This window comes from Augochlora pura, chromosome 5, assembly GCF_028453695.1.
Source record: "Augochlora pura isolate Apur16 chromosome 5, APUR_v2.2.1, whole genome shotgun sequence".
NCBI classification, from domain to species: domain Eukaryota; kingdom Metazoa; phylum Arthropoda; class Insecta; order Hymenoptera; family Halictidae; genus Augochlora; species Augochlora pura.
The window spans coordinates 2717449-2731272 of NC_135776.1; the positions used below are offsets into that span (position 1 = coordinate 2717449).

General features: G+C 51.3%; 1 protein-coding gene across 1 annotated transcript; it reads left to right on the forward strand.

Annotated features, from left to right (window-relative positions):
* Positions 1-1348: 1348 nt before the first annotated feature.
* On the forward strand, positions 1349-13594 carry LOC144470531 (organic cation transporter protein). Its single transcript, XM_078181805.1, has 9 exons — positions 1349-2315; positions 3069-3416; positions 10736-10994; positions 11074-11165; positions 11254-11457; positions 11528-11774; positions 12262-12393; positions 12836-13190; positions 13323-13594. Exons 1-9 carry the CDS (start codon positions 2190-2192, stop codon positions 13591-13593), a joined length of 2034 nt encoding a protein of 677 aa, XP_078037931.1. The 5' UTR covers positions 1349-2189; the 3' UTR covers position 13594.
* The last annotated feature ends 230 nt before the right edge of the window (positions 13595-13824 follow it).

Below are 13824 nucleotides of genomic sequence, written 5' to 3' on the forward strand. Positions count from 1 at the left end.
TCGAAAACGATCGCGCGACACCTGATTCGAGCGATTCGAGCGACCTATGATACGCGGGCACCGGTATTTGCGATGTTTCTGTTATCTCTCTCTCTTTTCTTACTTTCTCTCTGCTTTCTATCTTCTCGATTAACCGGCGCCTTGAGCACGCGACGCTTCTTCAGCCGCGAAAATAGTGGCGAATGTTTCGACTTACGTTCCAAGGGAGATAATGCGCTGTTCCTGTTTTTAACGAGTAGAGCTTCTAATACGCTGTGCTGCTGTTCTTATTTCATTCTTTATCTGCTATTATATTGGCTTAAGGAGAACGGTACGACAAGGGGTTAACTACCCTCGCGCTCGAAGCAATTTAAACTCGCAATCGAGTACAGAGGATTGGGGACAGACAGTAATCGCGCAGGGTGTCCCGCATTTTTCCGTACACGTTTCCGGTTGTTGTACGATCGATAATAAGACTGAATTGTTGCGTAACAAAATCGCCGCGAACGCTTCGCGTCGGCGAGTGCCGATCAGAAACGAGAAATGCGAAAGACGCGATAAGGGCGGCGTGCAACAGACGAACGAATCGCAAAAATCAACATCGCCTCGAAAGAGATTAGACGGGATCGACAATAAATTCAGCGATTCGTCAAATTTGCTCGACACTTTGTAATCGAGACGCAGGTGCAACAAATCAGATTTTGTATTCCTGTCATAAATTCTGAACGGGCTTCTCGTTATATAACATATCAGTCTTATTTTTATGTTTTTACGAGTCTTCTACGCATGCCGAAAGCTTCGCCGAAATTGCAGAGAGTCGAGTCGCGGGAGTGTTGAAAGATTTATAAAACTACGGATTAAAATTAGCAAAAGACTGCGATGCCTTTCAACTGCTTGCCATTCAACCGATTCGAATAAAAATAATTTCCGCATTCACGCGTATGACACCAAAAGACTTGCAAGACGCAGACTTAAAAAAGAGTTAAAAAGTTGCTTTTGCTTCTGCACGATCTCAGGTAAGAGCAAAATTGAACAAAGCATTCTAGTCGCTGTAGGCCAGTGTGTCTGAAATCTAAAAAAGCAAGCCTTGAAATCAAAGGACCTAGGTTTGAAAAAATGTTGCACCGTGTCCAAGTGCGTCGGCATTAATCGGTCCCCGACTGCATGCGACCGCGATATGTTTAGGAGGCTGCAGCGATCGGAATCCTAGAGCGAGGAAGCCGTTGGTAGCGATCGGAGCTGTCCGGGATTTCCATAGGATCGGCGAAGGTGACGAACGCGGGGCATCGACGCGACGTCTGCGTTGACGGGCGGGCTACGACGGTGGCGACGGTGGCGGAGACGGAGGCGGCGGAGGCGGCGGCGGTGGTGGCGACGGAGAGGCAGAGAGAGGACGCCGGCGAAGACGATGCTCGAGAGAATCGGAAGAGAGGAGGTGTTTTCCGGCAATGGCTGATCGCGGCCGGCGCGATGCTCGCGGCATATAAGAACGCGCGAAGACGTGCGTTCGCCGCGCTTTACGCGATTCCGAATTCGACGGTGGACTATCTATCCGCGGGAGCGACTCGGGAGGCAATCGGCGGGTCGAAGATCGCTCGCAAGTGGCAGCAGCGGCAGCGTACGCGGACAGGGACTCGGCGCGAGGCGATCGTCGGCCGAACACGGCGCTGGGTCGCGGGACGACCGTGAGAGGAAGAAAAAGAAGAACTCTGCCGGAAAATCGTGAACGTGTGAACGTGATCGTGGATCGTGGATCATCGCGTAGCGCCACGCGTTCTTCTGCACGGACAAACTTGGCCGGTCGCTGAGCGCAAGCTAGACGCCGCGTCCGCGTCGTCCCCCTAGTCGAATCCGCGGCGCGGCCCGCGACGTGTGCCTTCCAGCGGATGTTTAGTCGGAGAAACGTAGTCGGCGCCGAGTCGCGCGTGCTGAGGATGAGACCCGGCCGAGGACAGGTGTGATCACAGGTCGGGTCGCTCTTCGTTCGCCGAAGGAAGGGAGAAAGAGAGAGAGAGAGATCGCGAACAGTGGTGGTGAGAGTTGATGACCGGTTGTGGCAACGAAAGCTCGGCTCGTGCATGCTCTCGAGGTGGAATCGCGGCGGTCATGCCGCGTGATTCGAAGCTGTACGTACTGTTGTCTGCAACGCGTATCATCCTCGGCGCGAACCAGGCGTCGTTCAAACGCGACGCATCGGCAACGAGGGAAACATGAGCTCCATCGACTTCGACGAGGTGTTGGTCCACGTGGGCGAGAAGGGCAAATACCAGAACATCATGTACTACCTTCTTTGCATACCCGCCACACTGCCCGCCGCCTTCCTAGCGTTCTCGCAAGTGAGTTCACAACGGGCATCATCCCTTAAGGACTGAACCACCCTAAATCTAACTACCCTAGTCCGAGAGATTCCGAGCAACCCCTGGCATCCTTGCTGTACCTGGACTGAGACTATACACGCGCCAATTCAATGTCCACGTCTTAATTCAATGACTGCATCCTAATTCAATGATTACGTCCTAATCGAATGTCTGCAGCCTATTCGAACTGGTCCAAAGATCGTTTTGCAGCTATTTGAGTTTTATCCTGTAACAGATTAAGACATTAGACCAATTCAATGTCTACGTCTTAATTCAATGTCTACATCATAATTCAATGTCCACATCCTGTACAAATTAATTCAAAGATCGTCTTGCAGCTACTTACATCCTGTACCGTCTGGCATACCAACACTAAAGACTAAAGTATACAGATACTAAGACCATGTTCTAATTGAACGCTGCACTGACATGTCACGCTGATGAAGTCAGAAGACAAGGATCACCATATGTTATTATTCTATTCAAATTGAAGACAATAAGCTTGCCGACATTCGATTAGGATGCAGCGAAAGAAGATCCTCCGAATCTAATGAACTTATTCTCACTTAGCTCTGGATTTAATCTTAGAAGTCCTAGCAGTCTTATCTCAGTCTTTGGTCACTGCGGATGACCCAGTCTTAGAACCTAGCAGGTCCTGTCCTAGTCTGTGTATCAATTAAGTCAGGAGCCAGGCTCAGGACCCAGCTAGGGTACAAACCGCTTGTTGGACAGGTGTTCGTGAGCGCATCCCCGGACCACTGGTGCAGGGTGCCCGAGCTAGACAACCTGACGGAGCTGTTAACGCTGCAGGAGAGGAAAGCCCTGTCGCTGCCGTACGAGGAGAGGACCGACGGAAAGTTGAAGTACTCCAAGTGCAGCATGTACGACGTGAACTATACTGCGATCATCGAGTCGTGGTTGGGCCGGGGCAGCCTCGAGAACGCGACCGACCAGCCCGAGTACCGATCGAGGTCGCGGCTGCCTTCGCCGCCGGTCGGCAACCCTAAGTGGCCGGTCAGCACGTGCCGACACGGCTGGATCTATGACAACCGGGACTACGACAGCACCCTCGTCACCGAGGTAAACACGTCTTTCTCCGTCTCCTCGATCTACTTCGAGCTTCTCGATCGTCTTTCTCACCTCCGCGAACGGTTAAAAAAATCGCTTCTCCGTCATTCATCTGGCTTGCTAAGCACTCTTTCTTGAAAAATATGGCAGAAAATATTTGATTTCGTCCCGACTAAATTCGGGCGGAACGTCGTCGTACAACCGTCTCGTAGTTATCGCGAAACGGAGCTCCGCAGTCGCGTACCGATTGATTTCCTATCATCGTATCGCGCCGCTACTGCGTATCACTGTCGATCATCCGATACATCGCTCGCATAGATAAGCAGGAGGAGCGATACGACTCGAAGATACGAAACAAACGGCACGTGGAAGACGGCGGGCGCGACGATTGTTCCTCCGCCGGACGGATTTCGGTGTCGCGCGCGACACCGCGGGCACGGGCTGAATCGATTAGCCGTGGTCGAAATGCTGCAGTCAACTCGTTAAGCACCCCTTGGGAAAAGGTCACGCGATGCATCTTTCGGTATTCGCCGGTATATGTATATATATATGTATATGTAGATCGGTAGCGGGGAACACGAGAAGCGAAAGTTTCAGCTGTGTTGAACCGTGGAGGACGGGTTAATTTTCGCGCGAGGGTTAATTTCCACGGGAGAAACGACGCGAGCCACGCCGGATTCGGTTTCGCTCGCGGTTTCTCGGAATGGGAAAAGCGGTCGCCGGCGAGTGGGTCGACGTCGACACGGTTCGTCGCGACGAGCGAACCAACGTTTTGCATAATCCTCCTACGCGACGCTGGTTGCAACCTCTCCCCTCTCTCTCTCTAGCTCTCTTTCTCGCTTTTTCTTGTCGCCGAGTTGTCGCGAGCAGCGCGAGAAGAGCGATGCCAGGTACACAGAAGAGTCGAGTTTCACGGGGGGCAATTCGGCTTGGCCTCCGTCGATTAGCCGACCCCGCGGAATCGCGGGAATCCTCCTCGAAGCAACGGGCTTGGAAGCTGGTCCCGTTCGCGGAATCGGTGTCCCTCTTGTCCCCGTTCGATCGGACCCGTTAAACTCCTCTTTCCGCTCGATAATTCTCTATTCCGTGAAAGCACGTCAAGTCGGGTCGATGTTTCCGCGGCGGATGTCCAGCTCGGCGATTCCATGGGGCTGATACATCACGGACGTTTCCACGGACCCGGTACGTTTCCCGCTACCGGTTAACGTCATCGAACGATTTCCGCATGCACACTCACGGTACCGAGACTTCAGACCTAATCACAGCGGGCTAGAATCATAGCGGCGTAATCGATGTTTCCGAAAATGTTCATTTACGTCTTCGAATGCGATCTATACGCGGTGAAACGTTCAACAGACGAGCGAGATAAATTTGGTCAGTAAACAATGCGCTTGATAGCAAACGATACCGTGTTAGTAAAGGATTACACAGAGGCTTGCTAACGCAGTAATATCTCTGCAACAAAGACCAAATCAACCACGTGGTGTTCAAGTAAAAAAAAAGGCGTAAGCTATGCTTACACGTTTCCAAATATGCCGCGAGAACTACAAGTTCGCAGAACGCGACTACTTTGTTTTTGAAGATTATTTCGTTGTTGCTGATCCCCGTTGAAACCTCGGCGCGTGTGCGTGAATCGGAACGCGCGCGATGCGACGCGCTGGTCTCGCCAAGGTTCCACGAGGCGCGCGATCCGGTGATCTAGCGGCGACGAAGAACCGAGCGTCCCCGGTGCGTCACGTGGCAGAGGCAGCTTTGCCTCGGTCGCTCGGGTCCATTAACGCGTTATTAAATTGCCGCAATTAGACAACGCGGGTAAGCCTGTTGTCGCAACACGAGGATCGTAACTCGCGGGGTCGAGGATCTAGGTGCAAGTCTCTCTTAAACTGGTCAATTCCGCGCGGCTCGTACGGAAATAGTCGACGGAGCGATCCTATCGTTAGGCCGTGACTACACGCCGGCTTCTCTTCCGGCGGTTCTGCACGTCGCGATCGATAATCACGTCCAAACAAGCCGTATTCTTGGCGAACAGAGAGCGCAGCGTTTCGTACGCGACTTGTACGGAACGTTGTAAAATTGGACAGTATAGTCGCACCCTTAACTTTAACGCTGACGAAATGATGCCATATGGAGTTACTAATATTCTGTCGCACTTTGAAGAACCCGTAGGGTATTGGAGCCGGTTATTGTTAGAAAGTATTAAAAACTAAACGAAATAATTTAACAGTTATATTACGGTATTATAAAATATACGAAATATCTTAGTCGATAATTATAAAGTTAACTGTGCCCGAAAAGAAACTAAGTGAACATAGCAATTGTCCACCCCATTGTAACCAGCTTTGCTATCCGTATATGAATAATAAATTAGATGAATAAAATCAAATATTAGCGACTCCGTATGGCGCGATGGTAAAAGTTAAGGAGACCGAGTCGTCGACTGGAAGACAAGTCGGGGGCCGAAGACGGCTCGACGATGGAAGACGTTTCTATCTGGCCAGGTGAACAAGACCCGACGTGCCGGCGAGCGACTGGGCCGATAGTTTGCGGGTCTCTCTGGTGGCGTCAGCAATTGCCGACCAATTTACCTACCCCCGCATCCGGTCATGCGATCTGTCGCATCAAACGCCTCGTACAAACTACCGGCTACTCTGTGCTCCTACGAAGGGTATATGTCCGCCGCGCGAGCGTGCCAGCACCAGCTTGTCGCTCGCGTCCGCATTTCGCCGTGACGCAAACAACCGGCTCGACCGAGTTCGATTCCCTGCCCTCCGCTTCTTCGCCGTCTCTCCCCGGTCTCCTTAAACGCTCGCGCCGAAACGGGGCTCGATCGGCGAAAAGTCCGGCTCGATTTTCCATCCCTTTCCCTCCCGCCGCCGAAGGGAACCCGCCGCTCGGCGAACCACTCCGGGGACCACTTGGCAGTCCCCGCTCCAGTCCGGACAGCTCGCGGTTGCTGCCCGGCCACGCTGCTCTCTTCCCCTATCGCGGCGTCTCTCTTTCTCGGTCCAGTCGCCGCGTTATTCCCCTTTCCCCGTGTTCTCGTTCTCCCTCCCGACCGGCCCGCCGGTGATCACGGGTCCATCAGCGGTCGAGGGTGTGCGCGGCCCTTGTATTTACACGCTCCGGATTTACGCAGACGCGTGACGCACGGAGCCATCGAGGCAAATCCTGTTCTTCCGTTTTCCGTTCAAGCTCCGTTCGCGGCTTTCTCTCATCCCCGATCGTCGGCCGGCTCTCTCTGCGCACACGATGCGATGACCGCTCTTCGACTGGGGTAGAGGTGCCAATTGCTGTGCTCGCCGCTGCCGGGCATCAGGAGTTCTCTCGCTACTGAAAGCTGATCATCGTGATTTCAGTGACTTCGCTGAATAATAGGAGGGGTTATAAACCGTTTTAGTGGCCGAAAGAGATAATTTCATACCTGGGAATGATCTTTGAATCGCTTGGACACGAAGCCTGATCTGCACTATTTTCTTAGTCGAATTACTTGGCTGAAGAACTCGAATAACGAATAGAATTATGTAGCCAGAGTTCATTCGTTCGAATGATGAATATTCGAAGACTCTGTTCGAATGGCCGTTCGAATCAAATTTTACTCGAGGAATATAATCGATAAAATTGCCTCGTTCTTACGAAAGGAACTGACTTGCAAAATAATTTGCGCGAATGTTGGAAACTACCGAACACCAACCCTTAAGGAAAGGCCTGAGGGAACCCGAGAGGAGGACGAGCGAGTTTCCTGGTCGAAGGGCTCCCGAATACGCGGAGGCAGGGGTCGAGACCAAAACGACTGGCTGTAGGAAGCAGAACGGAAGCTTGGCGTTGCGTTGGTGCAGCGCCGCGGCAAGACAATGACCCGTCCCCGTTCGTTCAGCTTTGTCGGGACGGGATCGTCGGCTGATCAAAATGAACGATGGGTGTACCACCTGGTCCCCCGGACGATAACCTACAGGTTATATACCTACAGGTCGGCGTGGCTGACCGGAGAGAATCGGAGTGTTCCAACGGGGGACATGGGACAGCGGTCGCCGAAAATTCTCAGGCAACTAGAACAGTGGCGCTTGGAGCCGACCGTTTCCGGGCGCAAATGATCGAGCATTCTGCACGGAAGTCGCCGGTTTCAAAGGCGGATTTCCGGCTGGATGCTGGCCATGACGGTTGTCTCCGCGCGTCTCAAGGGAGAGAGAGAGAGAGAGAGAGAGAGAGAGGTGATGTTGACGACGACGACGGCGACGACGAGGATGGTTTCGAACGGCGCGAACACGGTCCGTGGTAACCGCGGTCATATCAATATATATCGTTTTCGAAGTGTGTCAGGGTGATAAAATATGCACGCGTCGTTAACGTCCTACGGGTGCGCGTGTGCACCTGCCCTTGACAATAAAGCGTCGCGGCATCGCGGACCGGCTCCCGTATTTCCATGCAATTTACCTTTTGCGGTTCCACGCAGACATCAAAAGTCCGTGAGTGGCAATTAGCTTAAATCAAACTTCGTGTTCGAACGCATCAACGCAACGCCCACGTTCGAGCAAGGCGAGACACCGCTGTTATTTGCTCGGGCTGATCGGTGCTCGATGAAACATTTCGTTTGCATCGGGACGCTGTTTGCCGAGGCTCTTACAACGAGAGCTGTGCCGTAGAGTCGAACCTTGTTGACGGCTGAAACGCGGATCGAAACCGGAAGCGAGCATCTGGGCGCACGCCGTAGACTTGGGCGAAGGTTGAGCAACCTGAGATGCTTTGGAATGCCTCAAGATATCTTAAAACTACTCTTTCGTATCTTACAACGCTCCAAAGTACCTTAAGATAACCTGAGATATCTTAATGTACCCTAAGATACCCTAAAATAGTCTGAGATATTCGAAGCTATCGCTACAGGTTTAGTGCTACGCTTGAACAATGATTATTTACAATCTCTGCAATATAGACTACGATATTCCCTCGTTTCGGGCGTCGGCTTTGGAAAACTCGATGCAGTAAGTGCTAGTTAAAAAGCGGCGCTCGATGACGTGACGTGGGAATCACTACGGCATCATCCATCGTCCCAGTGGCGTACGTGAGCGCAATCTACTCACCGTGGAGTGGACGTCGCGCGCGTTTGCGCGCCAAGCACGTACTTGCTCCGTACACGCGTCATTCGATTAATGAGATTCCGCCGCCGTTGACGGTAACGTGGACGCCGAGGATCGAATTCGAGTCGGACTCAAAGTCCAAGCCACTCTCGATCGCCGCGCGCAAGGATTAATCGCGACCGCCATCTTGGTAGCAAACTGATTCTACGCGATGGAGAAAATCGCTCGTTAAACTTCACGAGTTTTCCGTAACTGTACGCTGGAATTTTAGCCAATGTATCGAAGATGAACGCAGATCTGGAATCGCGAGTTCGTGGACGATGATTTGCAACCCTTTGATACGGCGACGTCTTCGGTCGTTAGCCTCCTAGTTTCGCGAAGAAATTGTTTCCTGCAACGAAAGCAGATAATGTTAATATTGCATAAAAATGTTACGACGTTCTAATTAGTAATTATTTATCGCTTCAAATTGTCAGCTGTTTGCACTAGGATCTGCGAACACATTCATTTTGACAATCACTTTGCAACCAAGTACTTTTCCTGACAGTCTAATGCTCACGCGCTATAAGAAGATTAATGCTGTCACCAAGAACAATGAATAGATCTAGCCACAGCTGGCTAGAAGTCATGGAAAACGTTGACTTTCTCAGAGCTAGGAGAAGAAAAACGTGTGACACAATTTAGCGATTTTGACGCAATGCCTGCGATAAGAAGATAGACGGTGACACCAAGAAGAACAAAATATTTCAAAGACTTCGCGGAAGAATTACTATACCACTACTGTTATTATAATTGCTATTACCATCATTATTATGTCGAACTTTTGTAGAAAAACTGATGTTAAATAAATAAATAAACGAATAATATGAATATCTTTTGGAAGAACCTGACGATCTCGCGGAATACGAATCCAAGAAACTGGGGGATGGCGATGCGAAACACGGTAAAAACAAAGTCGTCGATTCGAAATGCTGGGGCGAGGGAGCAGCTCGGTTTTCCTCGTGTCCATCGAGGATGATGGACACCTCCGGCTGTGGGAGAGCTCGGCGGATCGCCGGGCCGCTTCCGATTTAATTGGCGGCGTGTCGTACCGGGGCAAACCGTCGAAAATCTTGCCGCTATCTGTCCCCCTGGTCGCGTTACGCGAAAGTTTGCTCGCGGATCAAAACCTGGCTCTTGCAACCGCGACAGGATCGTTATCGCGAGAGATGCGACGAGATGCAAATATTATTTCTAAGCGTCACCAGATCCGTGAAATGTCTCGCGAAATTCGATGCATCGCGAGGCAGTTGAGCAAACAGCCTAGAAACGATCTAGAATCTAGACCACGGTTCCACGATGTTTCTCTGCTCTTAATTGGAGCATGTTGCATTACTAGGGTAATGAAACCGTGTTGTTCTTGGACCTAATTAACTTTATATTTATCGAATAGATACTTATTACTTACTATTATTCTTATTACTATGTATTTTATCTTCACTACTTTAGAACATTTTATTGCAAAAATAAATTTAACGAAAGAGCAAGAGCATTGAATGTATGCTGTTCGATAAATATAAAGTTAGTTTGCAGGAGGGCGAAGACGCTGAGTTTGAACGGTATCTCCTTCTGGAGGACGTCGTGACTACTCTTCTGCACTGTTGCGTCGGTTTCAACCAAATCGCGTCTCTTCCCTTCCGCACTGTTGCGTTGATTATACGCAAACGAGATGCCTGCCCCCTCCTCGCAGTGTTGCACAGTTCTCTGCTTTCGATTACAATTTACAGTGCTAGGTCCACACTTTCCGGTTCACCTAACGCGAGTGTCCTAATTTTCTAAATAGCGTGGAAGGGTCAAGGAGGATACCTCCGATCATCGATTCTAGGGGAAGATGATCTCTATCGTTATCGAAGTTTCCGAAACACTAAAGATCTAATTATGTTTTCCTGATCGTGCTACGTGGCCGGAGCAATGACACTTCAGCGATGATGGCGCGATATCGCCCGCACATGATGCCGTGCATGGTTTCGCGTTAGATACCCGCAATCTCTTGTCGCTTCGTCGACGATCCGGCGTGTCCCCGAGCATGTTTCCAATATAGCAAAAAGTACATCTGCAATAAAAATCGAAAATTTGATTTTTCACTGAACTAGATACATGATAACACTGTTAACAACTTAATTATGTTTATATTCACCAAATTTTTGGATCGTTATTTTCATTGTTGACACTGGACTTGTGACAGATCCAGCGTTTTAATGGCATTTTGCATCCACATAGCTAGACTTGGTATGCGACAACAGCTGGTGGCCTTCCACTTCCACGACTTTCTTCTACGTCGGCAGCCTGTTCGGGAACGTGGTGTTCGGCTGGATCGCCGACAAATGGGGCCGGAGGACCGCGTTCTTCGCGATCCTGTTCCTGGAAGTGATCTTCTCGATCGCCACCAGCTTCAGCCCGAACTACGTCATATACACGGCGATGAGGACCATCAACGGTCTGTTCTTCCCCGCGATCTACCAGATACCGTTCATACTTGGTAAGCTACGAAAACGGCGCGGAGACGCGAGTCGGCCGGGAACGACCGTGGCTAGAAAATTGGAATGCTGTTGTTTCAGCTTTGGAGATGATGGGTCCCAGGTACAGAACGTTCGCCGGGATGGTGATCTGCATGTTCTTCGCGTCGGCGATGTCACTGTTAGCCTTGCTGGTAATCAAGACCTCTCCCTTTCTCTTTTCCTCTCGCTTCTTTGATTAAACGGGGTCGGCCTGCTCGAAACAAATGCTTCTCTCCGCAGGGTTACTTGCTACGACACTGGTTCGCCTTGTCGCTGGCCACCTCGGTCCCTTTCGTCCTCCTCTTCAGCTACTACTGGATCATCCCCGAGTCGCCGCGGTGGTTGCTGAGCAAGAACAGGATCGACGAGGCGGAGGTGATCGTGCAGCGGATGGCCAAGATCAACGGGAAGACCGTGCCCAGCAATTTCCTCAGGAAGATGGAGGTAAAGTTCCGGACGTCGCGTGACGTTCAACGTCCTCTTTCTACCTGGGTCTCGATCTCTATACTTTCAGCTGGAGATCCTCAGGAGGCAGGGGATATCCTGCAACGGGACCAATCCTGGTGAGAACGAAACGGTGCAGGCCGAGGACAGGTCTCCCCCACCCGCGGCCACCCCCATGGACCTCGTCCGCAACCCTAACATCAGGAAGAAGTTCTTCATCCTGGCGTTCGACTGGGTGGCGAACGCGGTCGTCTACAACGGGCTGTCGTACAACGCCACGAACCTAGGCGTCTCCGATTACCTGGCCTTCTTCATTGGTAACGGAGCTACTGCTTCTGCAGCTGAGACCTTGGCTCCGCGACGCTCCGCCTCCCTCGTAAACATGTTTTCGACGCGCAGCGTGTAGCATGCGATCGCGTGCGGTGCATACGCAATGCGCCGGAGAACGCGGAACGTCCGTGTCGCGGACGCGATTCGACTCGAATCGATGCAATCTCGTCTATTACGCGGCAACCGCTTCCCCCCGGATCGTCGCGTCGTCCCTGCGACACGAACCGCACGAAATCGAGATGCCCGATAACCGTTCTTCCGGCTAATTCGTCATACTTTTGGTCCCATATCGCGCGCTTCTGAAAGGTTCTCGGATTTCATTACCGCGACGATATAGAGGCAAGAGAATCTTGTGTCCTTAGGATCATTCAGCGCCATTTTGAATGGTGCATATGCGACGCTATGGAATTTCCCTAGACTGCCCCGTAAATCTACGACACGCGTCGAGCGTATTCGATGATCTATTTTTTACAGGTGGGCTCGTCGAGATCCCCTCGTACGTGATTACCTGGTACGCGATGGACAGACTCGGCAGAAGATGGGTCCTCTGTCTGACGATGCTCCTAGGAGGAGTAGCCTGCGTCTCCTGCATGTTCGTTCCCGAAGGTGCGCGGTTTCGTTTCTTCCATCGCACAGTGGTCTGAGAAATCTCGACTAGAGAACCTAGAAATATACAAATATGATATTTTGTTAAATTTCTGTTTGGTTATCAGTAATAACCGGGCTGCGGATCTTCGTGCAAAATAAAAATTCCATTTGTTGCAACGAACGCGAGTCGGACGGAAATTGTTCTCTTCCTTTAATAATTACAGCGAATTAAAAATAATACATATGTACATGCCTTTAAATTCTTTCAGCATTGTCGTTGCTTCGAATGTCTCCTATTAATTTTTATCACCATCGCATAAAACCCGCAGCCCGGTAATAACGTAAAAATCACATCTAGTCTATCTATAATTATACACACCGTGTACATAATTACGTGTGCGATTTTATTAAAATACTTCGAACTTCGCTGGTAAACCGTAATTCGCCTCTGTCATAGCAGACGCCGTCTGGGTAACCGTGTGCCTGGCGATGATCGGTAAATTCGGGATCGCCGCCTCCTTCGCTGTGTTCTACGTGTTCGTTGGAGAACTGCTGCCGACTGTGCTGAGGTCCCAGGCGATGGGCATCGCCTCGTTCATCGCGGGCATCGGCCTCCTTGCGTTCCCTTACATCGTGCACCTGGCGGTCTACTCCAGGGTGCTGCCTCTCATCATCATGGGGACGCTGAGCGTAGCAGGCGCGCTCACCTCTATCTTCCTGCCAGAGACGCTGAATATTCACCTGCCACAGACTATCGAGGAGGGCGAGCTCTTCGGGGCTGATTTCAAACTGTGGTCCTGCCCAACCTTGCCGAGGTTCGTGTCTTCTTGGCTCTTGGTTACTTCCTTCATAATATTCGCTCTCTCTGTAATAATAATAAATCGATCAGTACCATAAACTCCGGTCGAGAAAAGTCTAACGAAGAAATCTATTCCGATCTGTTCCAGAAAGCGGAAGAACCATGAAAGCAAACGCGAGTCGATGCCGCTGAGATGCTCGGCGAACGGTCGTCCCGGGAGCAGATCCTCGGCGTCGAGGTCGCAGGACGACGAGGAGGAGCAGGAGGCGGCGAGCTCCTGTCTCGATCAGCCGAGAAGCGAGCAGCCGGAGGAGGATCCGGCTTGGAGGGTGGTCGAGGGTGTCCAAGAGCCGACCGAAGTGGACGTAGAGCGGCAGAACACGACGGTGGCTGTAATCGAACGTAAAAGGACGCAATGAAGGACCGCGGCGTTGTATTATAACCATCAGTATAGGCGGAGGCCGTGATCTTTCGGCCGCGCGGGAACCATTTGCTACAGGGTATTTAACATTGTCGCGCGCGACAGTCACGGAAAACCCGTTCGCTGCCATGTCGCCAAGGTGAACCGAGCAGTCGCCTGTTTCTGTTTGCCCGTGGACATTTTGGACGGTGAGCCGACCACGAGTCGAGGACCCTCGAGCTGGAAGTAA

Excerpts from the sequence above, each read along its gene's own strand:
- LOC144470531 (XM_078181805.1), top strand. The coding sequence starts at position 2,190 with ATGAGCTCCATCGACTTCGACGAGGTGTTGGTCCACGTGGGCGAGAAG. Across the intron at positions 3,417-10,735 it reads ACAGCACCCTCGTCACCGAG|CTAGACTTGGTATGCGACAA; the intron begins GTAAACACGTCT and ends GCATCCACATAG. Across the intron at positions 11,458-11,527 it reads ATTTCCTCAGGAAGATGGAG|CTGGAGATCCTCAGGAGGCA; the intron begins GTAAAGTTCCGG and ends CTATACTTTCAG.